At 46.1% G+C, this 21,814-nt stretch overlaps 1 protein-coding gene across 10 annotated transcripts in view; it reads right to left on the bottom strand.

Annotated features, from left to right (window-relative positions):
* Nucleotides 1-21,814, bottom strand: part of LOC119218216 (septin-9-like) — a 55,030-nt gene that overhangs the window by 12,485 nt on the left and 20,731 nt on the right. For 4 of the 10 annotated variants that reach the window (XM_037472463.2, XM_062564480.1, XM_037472462.2 and 1 more), the window contains exons 2-3: nt 18,557-19,288; nt 1,066-1,251 (exon numbers count right to left, since the gene is read on the bottom strand). In XM_037472463.2, the coding sequence (XP_037328360.2) occupies nt 1,066-1,251; nt 18,557-19,288 (918 nt within the window). Of the gene's footprint in view, nt 1-1,065; nt 1,252-1,399; nt 1,474-1,849; nt 1,989-8,953; nt 9,040-11,614; nt 11,682-18,556; nt 19,289-21,814 lie in introns of those variants that run through there. The other 6 variants (XM_037472464.2, XM_037472467.2, XM_037472466.2 and 3 more) reach the window with 6 other exon arrangements.

The raw sequence follows: 21,814 nt of genomic DNA, 5'->3' as shown, positions 1-21,814 counted from the left end.
ATTCATGCTGAGGAATCCGTAGCCTGTAAATAGGGAGCGAACAAACTACAGCAAACTGTAAAGTCCCCTGCTGGTTTGTGGGTTGCCGTTTTGAATTTTGGACGTTGCTTTTTTTGTAACGAAAGGTGTGAAGAGAGGGTGAAGCTGAGTGAGACCAAAAAAAAAAAAACAGACAACTCTCGGACAACACCATGGGAGCATCCTGTCAATCACAAGGTCGCCCCGCCCCGAACCATTCCCTGCCCTTTGCTCTAAATGGACAATAATTAACTGAATTACATCATAATGCATTGAATAAAGCTTTTTTTACATTAAAAAAAGCTGCAGTAGAAACACATTTTTCTCTTTTTTGACTTTTGAGGACAGCTTAAAAGAAACTTCATGCATTTTGCAAACTAAGCTGTGTATAACGTCCTGTTTTATGTGCTTAGTTCTGCATTTCCTGTCGCTGGTGCCCACATTGTTTTTGAGCTTCTTATCTTTTCGCTGAATTCAGTATGAGTGAACTGACAGTTGAAAACACGTGGAAGCGCTAACAGCCTCAAGTTGTCTCGGGTACATCTGTGTCAGTTTAGACTTCAAATCCAACATGAATTAAGCTCAAAGTCAGGCTGGAAGCAGTTAAGTTAATCTTTACAAAAAAAAATTCAGTCTTATTCGTATATTATGGTGACCAGAAATCGGCATGTGAACATAATTTGAGGAAGACAAGGTCAAAGCTCAAAAACACATAATCACTCTACCAAAGGTAGGAAAAGTCCGAAGGGGCTTGACATTGTTTTTCCAAATTGGAACATGAGAGCATCCATCCTTCCCATATGGCCGTGTTTTTGTGTGTATCATTAAGTGTCTATTTGTTCTGCAAGTTGCAGGTGAGCATTAAAACTTAGTTTCCATCAAAGTAAAAAAAGATATGTATTTTTCCAAAAATGTTGGATCACGTTTCCGCTTTTTATGAATATATGCAAACAAAAATGAACCAATTTCTACCAACAATACCATGCCATCCATCCATCGATGAATCTGCAACTACTCATCTCCAACTTCTACTCTGATGGGACTCACCAACAACCATGATGTTGAGCTCGAAGCCTTGCTTCATGGCCTTCCTCCTCATCTGTTCCAGGATCGCATCAATGCCCACGTAGCTGAAGTCGCTGCCATGGGTCTTCTCCCCCTTGACTTGAGGGCTATGGTGGTGGGGCTTGGCGGACTCCGACATGTTGCTGTGGCTCAGACTGACCTCCGACCCTGAGGGATGCAAGTTGGAGAAAAAAAAAAAAGAGACAGATTGGTATTGGTAGAAAATGGTATTAATTCATGGCATCTATACGATGTACATGTGTGAAGCAGCTGGGTAACAGTACACAAAGGCATGTGGAAAGTGCCCAGTACGCACATTTTGGTGTGAGGATACTGATCTGGGCGGTTCATTTCCTGTGTGAAACAGGATGCACGCAGATTCAAATTAACATGCATGAGCTGACCGTCTTTGTTTAAAAAAGAAAAAAACACAGAAAAGTGGTTAATCTGTCATTTATACTGTCTGCCAAAAACTAAACGCGTGCCAGCTGGGTGTGCGTTACGTGTGCGTATGTGCATGCATGTTTTCCCGGTGGTCCAGTGCGAACAGTTGACCTTGAAGCTCACCAGTAAATCATATATGATCAGACACACATCTGCTCCATAATGTTGCATACATTTTCCAAATAACATTAGCTACTACCTCATGGTAGTGACACATCCCCCTGAGAGAGAGAGAAGTCTTTTTTTGTCTTTTTTACAAATACATGATGTCGTGACAAATATGAAGGCTCTAAAAAGAATTTGGAAAACAAAACAAACAGACCTTGGTGGGAGAAAGCGTTGCCAACTATCAAATCACGGCTTTTACCTCACTTTAACGAGGAGACTGTGGTGTGAAGGACGAAGGCTGTGTGTGCCAAGGCACGTCTGCAACACAGCTCCACTCTGCCAAATGTGCTAGTTTGTGCTTGCAGCAGCAGCAGCAGCAGCGCACTCTTCTCATTGTAGGAGGAGACAACATTTCCTGTGTTGGGTTTCAAAAACTTGAGGTATGGTCTGTGTAAGGTTTGCAGTTACACACACACACACACACACACACACAATGACAATGCACTTGTATGATATACTGCGGGTGTGATGGATTCAGTCTCTGATTTGGGTCGATAAGGTTTTCTCGCATGACATTGAGCGCCGTTCAAGGCACCGGCATCTTTGAGCCTTTTGCTGAAGAACATCAGAACGAAGCCATTTGGTTGTTCTGACAGGACGCAGAGACAGCTTGTAATACTGTTTCTGCAACATTGGTGAGACGAATCTGAATGCAGTGCAAATGACAACGGAGCGTGCTGTCCTCCAGGGCCCTCGGGTAAGACAGACAGCGTGAGCTCTCTCCCACAGTGGATATTTTACAGCTTTACGCAAACTATGAAGCTCAGACTTTCCACAAGAATACGAAAAGGCCCTTTATGGCTCTCCGACTGACTAATAATCACTATGGGTGCTGTTAATTTTAGGGCACAACGAAGACCACCTGTCTCAAAAGGAAGCAGAACACACACACACACACATTCACACCATGAGGGAGGTTTTAAAGTTGATGTTACATCTCCAGATCCAAGATCCAGCTCCACCACGTCGTAGTGCAACGAATGGGAATGAGATCGAGACAGGCGCCCAATACCAGATTGGGAGCTTTTTGATTGGCCTCTCTGCCGCTTTCAACACAGCTAACGATGCTAACACTGCTTAACTAAAATTCAATATGATTAGTCTTTTTATGGAATCATTTTTGCGCTGAAATCATATAACTAGATATTGATATACAGAAGTTGTAAAGTGACAAAATGTTTTACCTACCGATGAAAATCTGATTAAGTTGCAATACATTCTTAATTAAATGAAAAAATATATTATAAAGTATACAAGACCATGTGGTCACTCAATTACCATGAAACATGCTATCTTGGTACAAAATGACCCATGGGAGGTCATGTCAATGCATGAATGCTAAAAGTGATCTCTATACCCTTTTCTTCTTCTCAAAGCTACAATTCTGGACTATGAGTAAACTTTTGGGGACCCCCTCCCCCCTCATCAGAATAATAAAAAGAGTTTTGCCAAGTTTCAATCCATGCTGTAGCCTGAACATCCGGTCAATGCCTTATGACAGTAGATTATGCATAAATATGATCCCTGCAGGGTTGCCGTCCTCAAGACACCAGACACAGAAACGCACCGCATGGTCAATCAATACAATAATAATCCCCATGTTTTTAAATCAATTAATCTTTTGCCTCGGAGACATTGTCAAATCTGTGTCATGTCGCCAACCCTCCAACGAATTCTTGTTTACACAGAGCCAAAAACGGCCTCCTGGGCACCGTGGCAATGCCAGCTCTGAGCCATGTGCGCCATACACAGGCGTAGTAATAAGAACTGGGAGGGGGAAACGGAAGAACAAGACAGCCGTGCCACCAGAGTCAGACTTAATACTCGTCTTAAGTCTTCGACTTTCACACCTCCTTCTTCAATAGTCCTTGTGAGCATTTTTGCTGCCATCAGCACTGCTTTCCAACGGCGAGGCCCGGTCATTAGCTAATTGCGATTGTTATTCATGCCGCTTGAATACCACCGCAGTTTAGCCATTAGCATCCACAATAAAGTGCCTCCTCGTGAGTCAGATGTCCATTCGAGCTTGATGATGCTCCACAGAGACGGATGGACCCAGGCGCCTTGAACTAGAACGAGACACGTGAGACTTTACTGGAATACACTCCCTTTGAAGAGCAAAGTGAAGCCTAAACGAGAGAGACACGGCGAGGTGCTGGAGGGCACGGTGCATTCAAATGGATGATGTGGGAATTGGACCTGTGCAGAGGACCAAGCGGGTGCATTAATGAACCTCGACTGACCCCGCATTGACGAAACCCATTTGACTGAAATGAAAGTGGTTCAAACTGCAGACAGACTTGCAAAAAGGGTATTTTTGGATTAGAGAGTTTGTTGAATGGAGACAAGTGCAGGATTTCTCTTTGCATGAAAGGATAGATCCCATCAAAGAGACTCCAGTCGTTTTTCTTCAAATGACGACACTCACACCGGAATGAGGGCTCTTTTAAGTTCTGACATTTTTGTGTGTATATTTCGATTATTGAAGACAGCACTGTGTTGTCTAGCCGTAGTTTAAAGACAACACGCCTTTCACCGACATGACATGTTTGTCATGCATTTGGTGTTTTATCTGCATTATGGTAGTTTCCTGTTACAGAGGCGCTCACAGCAGACAAAACCACATCATTTACATCCGCATCAGCCTCACAGGATGTATAGACTGTACTTAAAAGCCTGTTGATGCCCTTTTCAGCGTGAATAATCCATCCGATTTTTGATAGTTGCTGCCTCGGAGGGGTTTGCGCCTTCCTTCGTCTAACATACCTTTCTCAAGCACTGAAATATTTTGTCATAGGACGAGTAATGCAGACCACCTCCACATTAAAGAGGTCTGGAGCTACAAAGGGCGCAGAGTGGAGGATTTGGTGCCTTGTAGAGGTTGAGGTTGCAGATGGCACCTACCTACCCATTTGAATTTCTCCAACTGTGAAAAGATTCTATTGGTCATATCTAGAGCCAGTAAAATCCAGAAAGTTTGTTGTGTCAAGATGGCACAATGAGATTTTATTTTTGTATCAAGGTCCATACATCTCACGCTCAGCTGCTTTAAAGTCTTTCAAAAGGTGCTTCAAAATCTGGCTCTTCCAACCACTGCACTAGTGCTAAGGTTTACAGTCTTAAAGTTTAAGTACTCAAAAGTTTCCTCAGTCAGCCCAACACTTTATTATTGTTAATCCTGAACGGCAGCATAGCTCAGTGCAGACAAGAGAACACAAACTGCTTTCAGGCCGGATTCTTGTCTGCCCTCAGCCGTCACAGAAAAGTAATGCATCGTGGTAATAATTCAAGAAGTATGCAACATGGAAATATTTAGCTGAAAGATATCAATAACCACCATCCTGAAGCATTTAACTTCCTTAAAACTACATTTGTAATCCTCACGGAAAACCAACACAATGCGTTCCCCTCCGATCACATGCAGTTTGGGATTTTGCGGAGAATCCTCTTCCCACTGTTGACTTACACATAACTCAACACTCCCCTCTGAAGCCTTTCATTAAAATCCCATCGGGCATTTCCCATCCTTTTTTACACTAATATTCTCAGAGTGAAGCTTGAATGCTCCAAAGTCTGGAACAAAGCATTTATTGTCTTGTTGAGTGGAAAAATAAAAAAAATAACTTTCCTTAGAGTTGAAGCAGCACTTTGAAGCCTGCTTCTAGATTAAATGCATGAGAAACTGGCTTTATTTTGTACGGTACTGTTATCGGTGTGGTAAATACACTGCAGAAAGGGAAAGAAGATTCATGGCATGCGTGAGATGAGTCAAACTGTTCAAATAAGTGTGGTTGATGACTGATGCTCAATATACAAAACCGGTCTATTTTATAGTTTTTATTTTATCTTAACTTCTGGATCAAGCGGTTACTTTGACAGATCTTTCCGTGAAGTTTCAAACCGGGCTTCATCCAATGTTCAACCAATTTATTTTCTGGAAACACATGGAATGAGCACACAGCCCGCCCCTTTGTCTTTAGTCCGTCTCAAATAATAATAATAAGTTCAAAAGCTGTCCGCTCACCCCTTATGGGGTTCTGCTTTGGAAGAAGACGGTATCATGTCCACTCACATGCCGGTAACTTTTGGGAAGCTGTGTTATTTAGAAAAGAAGAAACAAAGAATGGCTCCCATGAGGAGAGTCTCTGCTCTGGTTCCCGCATGTGTCTCTGCTTCTTAAACTATTGGATATGCGGCCAAAAAGAAGTGAGTTTCAAAAAAGTGTGTTTACTAAGTTTCTATGATGTGATTCGCTAAATCAGTTCCGGTGGAGGGAGATAAACCCATGTGCTCACAATAGGTATAGGGACAGTGAGGTAGACATATGGGTGGAGGAGGTTCTCACCAGGCCATCATTCACATCACGAGGAAATCCCTCCCCTAAAGGAAAGCTCCAGCTTTAAAAAAAAAAAAAGAAGAAAAAAAAGGATGTGTTTCTTCAAGGTAACAAAATCGACGACGGCTGCAGCCGACACAAACGCATGTCGGCACTTCAGAGGGGGGGGGGGGGGGGGGGGGGAAAGGGTCTGAAGAATGCTGCCGGCCCACATCACGTCTCAGCCTGGCCTCACCAGATGGTGCCTGCTCGCTGCTGACGGCTCTCTGTGCAGAAACCTGTGAAGGTGTCGACAATGACCTGCGCCTTGAAAGGGGCCGAAAGAGTTCGAGGAGAGGAGGCAGAGGGGGAGCTGTGAAGGCCGGGGGAGGGGGGTCATTGAGGTATGGGGCATGACCAGGGAGAGACGGTAAAGCAAACAAAAACACGTGACGTGCTAAAAAAAAACACACACACACACACACGTGTGAGAACGGACTGGAAGCAGAGAGCGCGGGAGCCCTCTGAGGGCACGCGATCACACGTGCAACGTTTAGCAGAAGCGAGGATGGGGAAGTGGAGGAACTGGTACAAACCCTCGGTGCAGCGAATCACACGCACGCCAGCTGTCCACCAGTGGTTTGACCAGTGGTTTGACATTTTCCAGCGGTGGCTGCTCCTTAATGAGAGAAGGTGTGAAGTGTCACGCTGCGCAGATCCGACTTCTGCTCTCGGAGTGGTGGGATTTTTTTTTTTTTTTTTCTTCCCCTCCTGCATGTTTTATTGTGCAGTCAAGAGTGTAATCGCTTTAAATCAACATTATCGTCCCAGAATCAAAAGCCGCTGTGACGGACGACCCGTAATGACGCCTAATGCTGCCACAGCTCTGCAGAGGAGGCCACCGCAGACCGGCCTTTACCACAGACTGTGACCCACCTCCCCCCCCCCCCAGCGCCGACTGGCCCACAACCCGTCACCTCTAACAGGATGTGACACGTCTGACTTCCTCCCCGTCTGCGACACACACGTAAAACAGAAAACATGCGTGTCCCTCCAGGAGGTCTCATCAACATTTGCATCTGACGAATAGGCTCTTTTTCTGGTCATTTTCTCCCTGAAGTGCCGGTGAGGCGAACCAAAGGGAGTTACGGTACAATGAGAACTTACATTCTTCACCTGACGGAAGGAACAGGAGGAGAAGACACGGCTACATGAGATTACATACATAGGGACACATCAGCCGGAGGACTATGGAGACAAACAGGCTTGATGTTTACTGTCAAATATGTTCACGCCTCTCCTCACTCTCAGCCCCGCTGCCTCCAGGGCAAATTCTTTAGGGCAAAAAAAAAAAAACTGTGCAAAAGTGTACTGAATAAAAAGGGTTCAATCCATCCAGAGGCGGATTTCCCTTTCGGAAAACCGGTTTTGAAAACGGAACCAAATCTCAAATTTCCCGAAAATGATATCCGGACTCGACTGACAGGAGATCAAGTATTAAATCACAGCAAGAGGATTATTCAGTGTGAATACATTTCCCGCTGTTGGTCCCAAACAATCCTAATGAACTGTTTATCTTGCGGTGATTAAATTACTCACTATCAAACGAGCTAATCTGATTAGCAACACGCAAACAATGGCTGAGTGGCTTCAACTGGCGCCTGTTGTGAAGCATCTTGTAATAATGCTTTGTGTAAATCCGCTAGCAGGCAGCATTAGGGAAAATTTTTATGCTAACAAATCTATTGACACTGCAGGGTGACTTCTGTAGGGGAAATGAATCCAGAAGGATTTTATTTAATTCATCGATGCTCTGCAGGAAGCTGCTACAGGGACTTAGGGGGGAAAAAAATGTGCAACTTGAATATGCAATGTGGCTGGTAGGTAGTGGTAAGTCCACTTATAAATCTAACAAATTAATAAAAACAAACTCATCCGAGCACAGAAAACAGAAAACTCATAACTGGTAGGCGCAAAGCAAGAACGTCTCCAACAGCTCTAATAATATTACTTTAGCCAAGACTATATTGGGTCTTCTGCCAGAAGCATCCAACAAAGCAGCTATTCAGTCACCAAATGCATACTGGGTAAAAAAATAAATAAAGAGCATGTGGTGAAAACAAAGATTAAAGCTAACCGACTAACTGCAACTTAATTTCCTTCCCAGCAGGAGTTATGAGCGGTTCTTACTATCCCCCCCCCCCCCCCCCGTGGGAGACTCAAAAAGACTCAAACTGAATAGAGGACTCCTCAACTCTCCTTGAACTTGTCATCAAACTCTGCACGGAGAAGTAGGCCCAAGGGATTGTCAAAAGTGAAATCACGTCAAAAAACAGCCTGGCCCCCTCAGTGCCCGGGCTAATCCACTGCACCGGATCAAAGAGAGGCTGTAAAACCCTGATGGGAGACTGAAGGAGAAAACATGACCAGAGAGAGCGAGAGAGAGAGAGGGCCCTGGAGACCTAAGAGAGGGCTTGTGATTGGTCGACACATTGGTCCCATTACTGCAGATTGATTATCCATGCATGCCCCAGAGTTGAAGACACAATGGGTAGGGGAAGGGAGAAAAGGGGAGGAGGCAGGGAGGGGGAGGGGGGGGGTTAAGAGTGGTAGTGCTGACCCCCCCCCCCCGCCCCCCCCAAAAAAAACTTTTCTCAAAAGGCTGAGCAATGGGAAAGAATAGAGGAAAAAAATAAATAGTCAAATGAAAGGCCTGCACGCTACATTGAAGGTTTTCTACAGATCTCCTGCCAACAGCACACTCAACCTCATGCTTAAAAACTTGGCACAGCAGACGCGAGACACCTGGCTGACTGACTGTGACACTGACGGCCTGCAGGCACCAGTCACCTTCTTCACCCCCGCCCCCCTTCAGCTCCTCACTACCCAAATCATCCGCTGCTCTGCTTGTGAGACAGAAAACATGCAAACAAACAAACTCACCCAATGCTTCCTCCTTCTCTTCTCTGTCTTCCTCTCTCAATCACAGCTCCAGCTGGTAAGGCTGCATTGCTGCTACTCCCCTCCCTGGCCACACCCCCAACCCCCCCTCCAGTGTGGTCATGTGACCGCCATCCCAAGAGCCCGGGGAGTCACACCCCTCATTCAGAGGAAGTGAATGGGAAACACTGTGGATGCAGCGCGCTATGTAACGCCACGTGTGATCAAGTGAACCCAGTGGAGATTCGTGGGGCGGGTTTGTGTGAGCAGGTTCCTCTAAATGCTGATTGGGTCAGAATACAGGAACATCTATTGTCTATTAGTTTATCATTGTGTGTGTGGGTTTGCACAAGACAAGAGGTCATATGCTTCAAAAATCCCGGGTCCTTGTGTGTGTGTGTGTGTGTGTTGTCCATCTGCTCTCTCCCTCCCACTGCTTTGTTTCACAGAGGAGGGTAATTAAATATGTGTGTGTGTGTGTGTGTGTGCATTTGGTCATCTTCCTTCATCAATAGGCCAGGTCTCTCTCTCTCTCTCTCTCTCTCTCTCTCTCTCTCAAAGCTGTAGTAGAGCCATGAGTCAGAACTTGTTTAGAAAGAAAAAAAAAACGTAAGGGGAAATATTTTTAGCAATTTTTCTTCCTTGGACTTACATCAGAAACACATTCAATGATGTCATCCCTTATTATTTGCTCGACCCAGAATAATTTCATGGATTTAGAATCATTTCACAAGTGGAGGTTAATTCCCAATGCTTCCATTGATGAACTGATCTCATTTCAGTAGGTAGCGAACACATTCTGGTCTGTGAGACATTCACTTTTTATCCACAACGTGATGGCTTCGGAAGTTAAATGTTTTAATGGGCCTTACTTTGGACATTTTGGACAGAAATGTAACTAAAAAGTATTTCTGGGAGTCTTTCGAATTGAAATCTTAGTTTTTCTTAACATCAAGACATCATCAGGAAAAAGGGCTAAAAGTTTTAAAAAAAGAGTCACTATAGCTTCTAACGTTGTATATCTCTTTGCAGCAAAGAGGGCATTCCTTATAGCTCCTCACTGAGCAATAAACAATGTTGTTAGTGACACTCATGACCTGCCAGTTACTGAAGTTACCATTTCCTCTTGTGGGAACCAAAGATTAAAGGAGAGGTCTGCTGTGTTATTAGTCTTCCTGTGAGCCTCAAAATAAGCTTTGAGAAAAAGATTTACGGGAAATTACTTCAATTAGAAACCAAGCTTGGCTTGATTTAAAGACAGGGGGACACACAATATGTGGGGCTTTTAAATAGTTAAAAGAGAACGTATCCTTCTTCACTAACTGATGAAAACTCGACTCGCGGTACGAGTCGAATATCAAAATGTTACTTTACTTTCAGATAAGCCAAAATAAAGACATTGTATCGGCGTTTCATAATTGTGCTCCTTTGAGACACAGCGGCTCAAAAGAACCATTTGGTAGCTTGATATCATCATGCGAGCCGAGGGGGAAACTGCTGAAGACAGAAAACGCGGCGGTGACTGGCCCGCCTTGAGCCCTATCGGGGAGCTCTGATTGGCTGCCCTTTACTACGAGGTCACCAAATCCGGGCCGAGCACATATGGGGAGCTGATTAAAAGAGGAGCCTGGGTGACACAGCCGCGGTGCGGAGGGAGGAAGGGAGGAAGGGAGGAAGGGAGGAGGCAAAGACAAATAGAGATGAAGGGGGAGGGGTCAGAAGAGTAAGGAGCAAGAGAGAGAGGAAGAACATCTGTCTTGGCCTGGGTGTCTACTGGGAAGATAGCTGGGTCTGTTTGAGACTTCCTGTTGTCTTTTTGGGGGGGGGGGGGGGTTCTTCTGCTCCCCTGCTGTGCAAATGGAGACAGCATGTGCGTGTGGATGGAGGAGGTTTGTCTCCGCGTCCTGGAGGGGCCTCCGGGACAAAACCTTCGGCCCCATCTCGGACTGAAAGCACTGCACATACATCCACAGCACACATGTACGAATCTTTCTCCCTACACACACTATATATATATATATATATATATATACACACACACACATACACTAATTACTTCTCACGTTAACAGCACAATGATTCACTGCTGCAGGTTTATTCCCCACAACAACTCGGGCCTGTGTTTTTTTTCTTTTTTTTTTCTTTACCAAACCAGTAAAAACTCCCAGCTTTTTGCACGATGCTGACCGCAGGGAGGATCAACTGGTGCTGATTTCCGAGTACTCGAGAGCCTGTTTAAGAGGAAGCGTTTCTTTTTTGTCTCCTTAAAGCCACCGAAGCTTTTCCAGCTGGACTGCTTTGTTCCTAGAGGACTGAGCTTTTCACTGCTATGAAAGCATTGTTTCTTTAAACACTAAACCACAGCACACTTCACGGGCGACACATCCGGTTGTTTCTTCAACGTACATGGACTCGATGAGGAAGTGCAAAACAGCGTTCAGTCCGAAGATTTTTGCTTCAACAACAAAAAAAAGAGAGGTTCACAATTAAACAAATGTTTCGGGATGTTTCGTGTCCATTGTCAGCATCCGCAGCCCAGGAGGGCACATTGTGCATCAACTCGATTGGCCTTAATGGAAACCAGTTGTTCCTCGTGCACGAGTGATGAGCCTGAAACAGCTGAGCTCCCCTAAAGACCAAAGACACGACCAAACGGATACTCACAAATGTTTTCCATCTCCTGGTTGCTGTGAAGCTCACTGCAAGTTGAAGCCATCTTCTCTGTCCTCTGGAAAAAAAACTCCGATGTTTCAATCCTTTACTTTTCTGTAGATGAGCAGCAGCCAATTTCACAAACCGCCCCCCCCCACACACACACACACACACACACCAACATGTACTCTATTTCTGTTGACGTTCCGGAGTCAAAGCCTTCCCCAATGAACAATAAACACAGCAGCTCCGGGGAGATCGGCCTTCTGGGGAATCCCTGGCCCCTCGCTGCGTGTGTGCGGGGGGGGGGGGGGAGAGGGGACCGGGATGATTCAACCAGAACCAGGACTGCAATTCAACTCTGTGCAATTCAACCTATTGCCCAGCTGGGAGGCTCGTTTTGTTCAATGTGAAGCCTGCGCAGGGCCAGAGAAGCACGACCTGCAGAGATCATGAAGCGCAATGTGGTTTTTTTCCAGGAATGAACAGCGAACAGATTAGTTTTCCAGAGCGTAACGCAGAGGAAATCGTCTGTAACAACTTGCCCTTTCTCCCAAATCTCCAACTGCTGAGCGTGCTTCCTTCCATCTGGCTACTGACATTTTCAGTCTGCCGTAACGGCATCACAAAGTACTTCACACTGTAGAGGCTGGAGGTGAAAGTTCCCCCCCCCCCCCCTCCCCACCCGAACCCCCTCCAGGCTCCACCGCCGGTGACGGTGCTCTTTGAAGAAGTTAATTGACACGTAACTGCAAACCTTAGCGGTGCATTAAAGATCCAGCCACTGTTTTGAGTGCGTTCCGAACAGTTCAGACATGAGCGCCTTTAAATACTCCATAAAAGCTGCTCGTGAACTACTGACGGACCGATCCCCCCCCCCCCCCCCCCACCTGGCGAGAAAGGGTCGCTCGGCTAATCGAGAACATAAATCTGTGAGGTGAGGAAGGTGAGGGAACTCGAGCTCCAAGGAGTTCAGTCCGCCGCCCCCCCCCCCGAAGCAGTGCAGCTGTTTTATTCTTTGGGTCGATCTATGGCCCCAGAGAGAGAGAGAGAGAGAGAGAGAGAGAGAGAGAGAGATGAGAGCTTAAACAGTTGAATTTCTACCAAGCCGACAGGCTGGAAGCAGAGTAGGTGGCAGTGAAAGTCGGTGCCAGCATCAGCTTGTCACTGCTCAGAGGACCATGACATTTTTTTGACAATTGGGATTCATTTTCCAGGTTTCCAATTCCATCTGATAGAAATAATCTAGTCAGCACTGTTAAAGCAGAACGGCCCCTTGACTCCAATGTTTGTGTGTGTGTGTGTTGGGTAGTTTTACTGCAAATAGACAGATAAACCAGAAGTGACACACAAGATTAGAAGGAAGTGCAACTGAACACTGAATGGCACATTTTTTAAAGCGTCCAAACAAGAAATGTTGCAAACTGGAAACACACCAAAAAGGTGTAAAGCATTAAATGAAAACACTGACAACTTCTCCAGGCGTGTCAATCAGAAGCCAGACACTGAACCAGGACATAACAGACTTTGAAAAACAAGCTTCGACATGATGTCTGTGGACAAACTCGACAGCGTAATCCCCTGCAGTCGGTGTAACATGGACTTTCTGTCGCTTCTGTTTTTTGCACAGTCCTACTTTGCGTTTTCCACACACGCTCAGCTCAGACGGACCCACACCCTCGTCGGCTCTCGTCGAACCGTTTTTGGGCAGCAGATGGTACAGTAGGACAGCGGCACGCATGGCCATCTGTCCGTCCGCGCACAAATTCAAAAATAAAACCTTTGTGTGATTCCCGTATGTCGTCTCCGAGCCAATAAGCGGGCCAAGCGTAATTAGCAGGGAATGTGGATGTCACCTCGAATGAACCTCCCTGCTTTGTTAAAACAACTCGAAGCGTGAAAATGAACAGTTTGTTCGAGGATCCCATTGAGACAGAACAAGTTCACATATTCCATTGTGTTTACACTTGACGAAGACCCTTGCATTACATGTCTGCCTAATTGACTAGGTTTGATGATGACACAGGAAAAAAAAAAAAAAAAAACACTATATGGCTCGCTGTCATGTGTTTTTTTTCTCCCCCCCCCCCCCCCTTTCATTTCCATTGCCAAGACAACGGACATGATTTTCCCATCAGTTCCTTGGACAAAGCGGAGTCTTGCATCTGGATAAACACGAGGGAGGATTCACCCGGAGAACGGAGATAACCACAAGGCCCGGTCCAAGCGTTATCTCTGTCCGCTCCACCGGGCTCCGATGGCCCGTGGACTAACGTTCGTCTTTTATCTCATGGCGAATGAAAAGGTCGACCGATGCGATGGGTGTGAGTGCGTTGCCCTGTTTTGTTAAATTCCTGCCGGAAGTGTGTGTGTGTGTTTAAACATGCTTTTTACATGAATGTTGAGGTGAATGAATTAGGCCACAGTGTTGGTTTTAGAGCATGCGGGGAAAAAGTGAATGAACTGTTTACTGAAGTTGTGGGATTTAGCGAGATGACGGAAGAGGACAAAGGTCCTTCTGCAGTGGTGGGAAACTTCTTTAACCCTTGACTTCCCCCAGATGCTCAATGTAAACTTCGACATCCGAAAGCCTTATCTCGGGGAGAGAGGAACTGCGTGTGGAGTCTATTTATCTGGGACCGAAGGGCTGATCCTATCCCATTTCTCTCTTCCTCCTCCATAATCACCGTGTCCAGTTCCTTTTAGCGTCCCCACGTCAAAGAGCTGCTCGACAATGTTTTGAATGAGTGCCTTTCTTTGTGATGTATTGGAGCTTTAAAAAACATCAATTGGAAAAAGGCTGCCCTCTGTGTATTATGTGGCTCATTCTTCTGAGAGAAAGGACAGAAGGACACAAAGTCACATGGAGAACTTGAAAAATAGAGGAAATAGAGCTTTAGTCCACCGGGTCAACTGTCAGTAGGTTTTCATCTGTCATACACTGCCTCCCGGTGGATTGTTTGGAAAGCACAACAACATTGAAAGAACGTTCAAAATAATGAGAAGTGACGCTTGTGACGGTTATCACCGTGGGACATGGGTGAACTGAACAGACGGGATGTGACAGTGTGGAGGCTCACAGACTTCAAGTGAGCAGAGCGGAGCGCTTTTAGTCCGCTTAGTCAAAGACTCCCTCAGGGACCAATAGAATGGCATCACATTAAGGCAAAGAAAAAAAAAAGAAAAGTCCCAGAAAGAAAACCTGATGTCTAGCTCAGAGTTACAGTTAAAAAAAAAAAAAAAACATTTTCCTCTTACATTGGAGTGCTATTTTCTGATCTAGTTTGTTCTCTTTTTGGACAATGCAGCAGTTTCATGCAGGAATAGGAATATTTTTTTGAGTCATTTCGCAGAACAAGGAACCAGGCAAATTATCTAGAGTAACCATGTCATGATTTATCAAACATATATTTGTGTTTGTATTTTGCATTTGTGACTGAAGTAATTGATTATTACTTAATCTGTTGTGATTGCCTCCATCGAACATCTTACCTCGTCATGTAAACGTATTAATTCAGACCTAACTTCACGTCATCTGTCAATTTGATTCCAGAGAAAGGGGATAAAACAATAGATAGTGCTCCAAAGTTTGGTATTGATTACATGAATGTTGATTGAAGAAAGGAGACCATGTATTGTGAGACCACATCTTAACAGACATGTCCACTGCAGCCACGTTATTCTCAGCCAGCAGCAGTTTCCTGTCACAATAAGTCTGTCTCTCCTTCTCTGAGCCTCTCTGCCACCTTTTTGTTTTTTTGGGTAATTAGCCGACAAGTCACGCTGAGTAATGGTCTGGGATCAGTCCGGAGTACACAGTGAGAGGATTGACCTCGGAATTGTCTTCGCCAACCCTGCCTGTGTGCATTTATATGTATGTGTGTGTTTGGGTGTGTGTGTGTGCGTTTGGGTGTGACAGAGACAACCAAACCAAGATAAACACTTTGAGATGACGGTAGTGTGTGTGTGTGTGTGCGCTTGTGCCCTTTGGTAACCTGTGGGACAGTCAGAGACAAATCGCCCCCCCGCCCTCTGCTGTCCCCTCCTCTCCACGTTCAGAAGGTCAGAAAAGACTCACTTGCACTTTCTTCCACCACGTCAAATAGGAAAAATAATGTGGTAATCTATATATTTAATATAAAGAAATATTCCAGTTCAGCCGGCATATTCTGGCTATATTGAGATTTACCATCAACAACTGGAACATGGAACACATGGCAAGAGAATCTCTTTAAAGGCACATTTCTCCTTTACTGCAGAAAGTGTCCCCTGACTTCCCTCCTCTTTTCTTTAGAACAGTAATCCAGCTGAGGTGGACATTTCTACCTTCCCCATAAAAAACTGAAGACATTGCTAAATGAATGTTTGAATGCCAAATATTCCCTTCCACTCCAGCCACATATTACTGTTTGCTTTTATAGAAGTAATTCATCGAGAGAACAAGCAGCAGAATGATAAACAATGGAAAGGATGTTGCAGCCCTGTATTAATCTCCGTCCTAGCAGCAGATCATAGACGTGGAGAACAAAAGAAAAGGTCAATCACAGATTCTCAAATGGGAAATCATGTCCGAAAAGAAGAGCCTCGGCACCTGCTGAAACCCAGCAGAGCAGAACAGACGCCCTCAGAATGAGTGACGGATACCTTCTAATCCTGTAACTGTTGTTGTGTGTCCGTTTCCTCTGCTGAGTGAGGACGACAAACTACACAATTTGACGTATCTTACAACAACTGCGCGTCGCTCTCACAATCCTTTTCATGTTGACCCTTTGCATAAACACCCCCCCCCCCATGTTACTCGCTCTCTGCTGCGATCAAAGTACACGGAAGATGTTCGCCAGGAAGCGGACCGACTTAGATCACCTGACCCCTGAGAGAGGAAGCGCGCAGCGGTGAGGTCACTCAGTGGGGGAAACAATCACGCTAAAGGAACACGGAAGGAAGCACAGGATATTCGGTGTGCCTTTGTGTGTGTGTGTGTGTGTGTGTGTGTGTGTGTGTGCACAAATCATGTGTGATGTCATTTCCTCCTGGAAAAAAGACTTCCAAAAACATAGGCGATATGTGTATATATTTTGTAATTCCTGTCACTAATAACAATTATACTTATACCAAGAGAACAATGTACTTTAGTTTTATTCAATATCACAATGATTTCCAATGCGTAGATTTCTGTCGGCTTCTTTTCAGCTGGTTTGTTAGGCCAGAGCAGGGTGGCCTCACTCAGAGCCCCCGGGCCCCTCAAGGCAGGTCACCCTGTGGACAAATAAGTGTGGACCACCCCCCATGAGCTAGAGGAGAACCCTGGTTAACCTTCGGCACCAGACAGACCGGATATTTATAGTTATTTGACGTGGAAACATAAAGGCATCAACATGAAACGTGGTGTGGAGACACACAGGGACAGCGAGGATACTGTGGGAAATGACTACATCAACAAGCACCATTTCATCTTACAGTTGGTATAGAGGAACAAAACAGGAGTATTGAATGGCCAAAATCCATCAGACCAAAGGCAACATCATGACAATGCATGGGGAGCGATTCAAGATGTAATTGAATTAGGTGCTTTAGAGGATGGTAAACAGTGACATGGGAACAGCATTCATCCGATCAGCTCCACTCGGCCGCTGGATGTCCGCCCATTGTCTTAATTCCCCATCTACAACGTTACTGTTTTGGATCACTCTAACCGCTCTCATAGCGCCATCTTCGGTCACGCAAGGCAGCTGTTTACAGGGAAATCCCCAGTGTACGTTTACAGAGCATTTAGCAGCTAAGCGGGCAGAAGTATCCCTCGGGACTTGGTGAATACCTAAAAACGGAGCAAAAATGGACCATGTCAGCTTAAAGAACAGAGCTGATATCTCCTGATGTTTCTTTCCGTAGTGCAAGGGTGACGACATGGTCAGAACCACCCCGTCTTTGTTGCATATGGTTCTACTGCAACTTTAACTCTGCTTACTATTAACTACCATACTTCTGATACTGTACTGCCAAGGTCATGCTTTCAATGCTGCTTTAAGAACAGACGGGGACGACCACAAATACCGACTCGCCGTCTGCTGCTCCTACGGCGGGGGAGGCCTTCTAAGGCCGCTTATGTTACTGACAGACACGCAGAGATCGGACTAATCACCAAGCTGCTCCTGTCAGTGACCTTTCTCTGAGTGAGAGATGTGATACTGGGGTCAGTCTGTTACCTCAGTGCGAGTGGAGACGTTAGCAGGGACATATGGGAAGAAAAAATCCATATGAAATTGTATCTGGAAAATGTGAACGTTTTTTTTACCCAGTGGAGTTCGGACGTCGAATCATTTCCATCTCCTTCCTTCACAAATAATTAAATGTTTAAAAGAGTTTTTTTATTTAAGTTTGAGACAGCTTTCCCACTGATGACAGTGCCCCATCAATGCAGCAGAGCAATCCTACAGGCACACGGGCTGCAGAGCAACATCACCGCACTGCTATGCTAAAATAGTCCGTGCCTGATTCAGCTTTTACACAAGCCAACAACATCATGCGATCTGGAGATGTGGAGATCCAGAGGAAATTCCAGAAAGTACCAGTGAGAACCAGAAAGAATATAAAGAAAGAGCAAAAAAGCCAAGCTACAGTGTAGAAATGTTATGGTATAAACCTGAGATATTCGCAGTGTACCCAAGGACAGAAAGTGTCTATTAATGTGTTAATAAAATACAAAAGGCTGTTTGTTACAGAACATCTGATGAATGAACGTAACGAGTAAGAACTGTGTAGCATTGATTGACCTCGATTTAACCAATGCTGGATAAGAACGCTTTACATGACCTTTGAGAAGGAATTGCAATCAATGCATTAATTCATACTTTAAAAGTGTGAATCCTGAATGAAATCGTAACTTCTTTGTCTTTTTTCAGTGCGGATACGAGTGGAAGCAGCACGGGTCAGTGTGTCATGACGAACGAGACTTACTGTCAGGGTTGGGGGATTTACGCCCGTGACTGGGCGAGGAGGAGCGGAAGGTGGTGACGATGGCGCTGTGGTGAGGGTTAGGGTGGTGCGGGTGGTGCACAGGAAGGTGGTGGCCGTTGTTTTCCGGGGGAGCTCTGGTGATGCTGATGTCGGGCTTGCGGACGTCTCCGCCCGCGGGGGCCTCGAACCTGCGGCCGTGGTTCTGCTCGGCGGCCCGGCTGGCGCCGTTGTTGTTGTTGTGGTGGTGGTGGTTGCCCTCGTTGCGGCGGGTCGCCGGGGAGTCGGAAGGCGCCCTGGCGAACGTGACCTCCCTCTTGTGGCTCGTCTCGGGGGTCTTGGAGTGGCCCAGGACCTCTGGGCGCTTCAGGACGCTGTTGGCCGCAAAGCGCTGGGAAGCGGGGCTGGTGACGTTATCCAGCGGCTTGCTGGAGGAGGAGGAGGAGGAGGAGGAGATGTCGATGGAGAGTTCGGAGCGGCGCGACACAGGCTCGGGGGTCTTGGAGCCCCCTCCGCCCATGATGGAGCGGGGTTGGGTAAAGTTGAGGTTGTTGTTGTTGGCGGCGGTGGCGGCGGTGGCGGCGGCGGTCGGGGGGGCGGTGCCCAGGTCACGGTAGTAGATGCTGGTGGGGGACATGGCGGTGTTGCGGTGGGGGGAGTTGGTTGTCCGACGGGTGCCGGGGGACAAGTGCGAGGAGGTGTCCACATCCTCCACCTCAAAGGACCTCTTCAGAGCTGCATGTGAGGGACAAACACAGTCAGGGGCTTTGATAGTTTATTCAGTACGAGAGTTATTTTAAAACATCCCAAAAGTTCAGGATTTTCCACTTGTCTCTCTATCTATTATATGACTGCACACCGAATATCTTTGGATCTCCTACGATGAATCACAAAAAAATATGGTCAATGGAAATAAAAAACTATTGCTGGGACTTAATAGAATAGAAGAAACAGTGATTTCGACATTAAGTGAATTATTAGCTTATTAAGAGGATCTTCGATGCAATGCAAGACATGTGAATCAATGCAAGGTCACTAAAATGACTAAATGTCTAAATGTTTTCTGAATGTAAAATCTGAAAAGTAACGAGCCATTGCAGCTGCCCATTAAAAGCAGGGGAGAAATTGAAAAAAAAACCTTAACTGACATACGTCACCATGTTACCATGCAAATGGGAACAGTCTCATAAAACATTTTTAAAAAGGTTGCACCAATGTACAAGGAAGTAAACAAAGTCCTTTTCTAGAACTCATTATGAACAGTATCCAGGTGCCGTAGTGCAGCGCCTGAGGTTTCGAGGTTTGAGGGAGGGGTTATGAGGCCATTACGTTTGGCATCACACAGGACTCAGCGTGCACTCGCCACTAGGCCATAATTATCAGACTTTATTACATCCCCCTCGCGAGCAGCAGGTTTCTCACTGAACTCTAACAGGCTCCACGTTTAGGTCATTGTGATTTGTTGTTTCGCCCGCGACGCGCGTGTGTGTGTGTTTATCTGCGTGGCGCCCTGGTGTCAAGTAGAGGACTTGAGGACATGTACGCAATGCACGCGATCAGCCTGAAAAAAAACAAAAAAACCTCTCCCTGTTTATGAGTAACACGAGCGCAGCGATACAGGGCACAACCCCCCCCCCCCTCCTCCCCCCTCGGTGAGTGGTGACGTGGGACAAATAGCTGCCGTGTCCAAGATGAAGATACCGCGGGGATGGGATCAACCCTTGGGATGAGTGCAATGGCTCAAAGTCAACTTGAATTTGACTCCGGTCTTGGAGTGGCCGTGCCAAAGGGGGGGGGGGCAGGGGCTGGTATCACAATGACACACTAGTTAGGCCGCTCTACTCACGCTCACCCCGCAGAGGATCTCCTGTTTCCTGCAGGAACCCAGTGCTGATTATTTGATCTGCCTGCGGCCTGCAGTGCGTCCGCTCCCTTTACGTAACCATTTGTAGTTTTGTTTAACGTGCTCATGAAAAAAAACGAAAACGAGCAAGTGTATATGACAGGAATGGATTTGGGGGGGGGGGGGGGCGCATCTCCACTGAACTCTGAAACTGTGCTCGGGGAGGCAGAGTTCAACACAATCACATCAAAGCTGCTCCACACACACACACACACACACATGCACACTATCACCAATAAAATTTGCTGCTATAAACTGCTTCGTCATTTGAAACAGTTTACCCCAGAACAGAAATGTTGGGGTAAACACACTCAAGGCAACAAACAGATCTGCACAAGCATTTTGGAGTTCATGCCAATACGCCTTGCACATCTTTAAGCCCTCGTCTAGCTCCCAATGTACCCTTTACCTGGACCTTAAAGAGTTTGATCAATTTGCCTTCTTGCACTATAGACCACCGACGCTCAGACTGCAGGGCTCACTCTCCAGTAGACACATTGTGTGTGTGTGGAACGCATTAGATGACCCGCACTGGGCACAGAAAAAGCTTTCCAATCCAATCCTTTGATAGGGATACACATAAAAGAATTATACACAATAAATTTGCAATTTGTAAGCTGGCGCCTGAACCCGCAGCGCCACTGGACTGTGTCGTTCTGATCGCCGCTTTCCTCGCCCTCGTGTTTTACGATCGCTCAGAGGGAATCCAAGGCCGTGGTCACTTTCAACTGCGGCCAGAAAATACGTCGGCTCGACCAAAATTGGTCTGCAGAGTTCATTTGGGAGCTGAGGGGTTGCGAAGCGCCCTCTAAGACTGTATTGTGGAACAAGCGAGCCTCCCCCTGGAGGCCTCCGACACGTTTTCCTGAAACCCCGCACGAGCTAACGTCTCCCGACACTGCTGTAGACTTTTGTTAAGTTGCAGAGGAGCTGCGAGAACAAAAGCTGACGGGGAGAGAACATCAGGGTCCGTATTAACAAATATAACAGCTGAGCCAAGATGCTGTTTGCCAGTGACCTGCAAAGGGATCTTAGATTAGTATTTCTGTTTTTGGCTGCTTTGCTCTGTGATCATGTGACCACAGGCATAGGACCACAGCAGAGGACTTGAGTGCTTTCCTCTCAAGCCGTTTGTTTGTATTTAGGGGCCGTGCAGCCGAGTGCACATGATTTAAGAGCAGGGATCATTTGGAATTTCTCTGAGCTTTAATGTCGTCTGGGAATATGGAGATATGGGAGGGGGGGGGGGAGCAGGGGTGGGGCCTCCAAGGCATCTCTCACTCAGATGATCGCTGTAAGTACATAGGATCCCGGAACATTAGATACAAGAAGGACGGAGTGTGGTACTGACAGACGGG

Source organism: Pungitius pungitius, chromosome 9 (assembly GCF_949316345.1).
Source record: "Pungitius pungitius chromosome 9, fPunPun2.1, whole genome shotgun sequence".
Classification (NCBI taxonomy): domain Eukaryota; kingdom Metazoa; phylum Chordata; class Actinopteri; order Perciformes; family Gasterosteidae; genus Pungitius; species Pungitius pungitius.
Note: the sequence above shows the minus strand (reverse complement) of the source record. Positions and strands in the feature narration are given on the sequence as shown.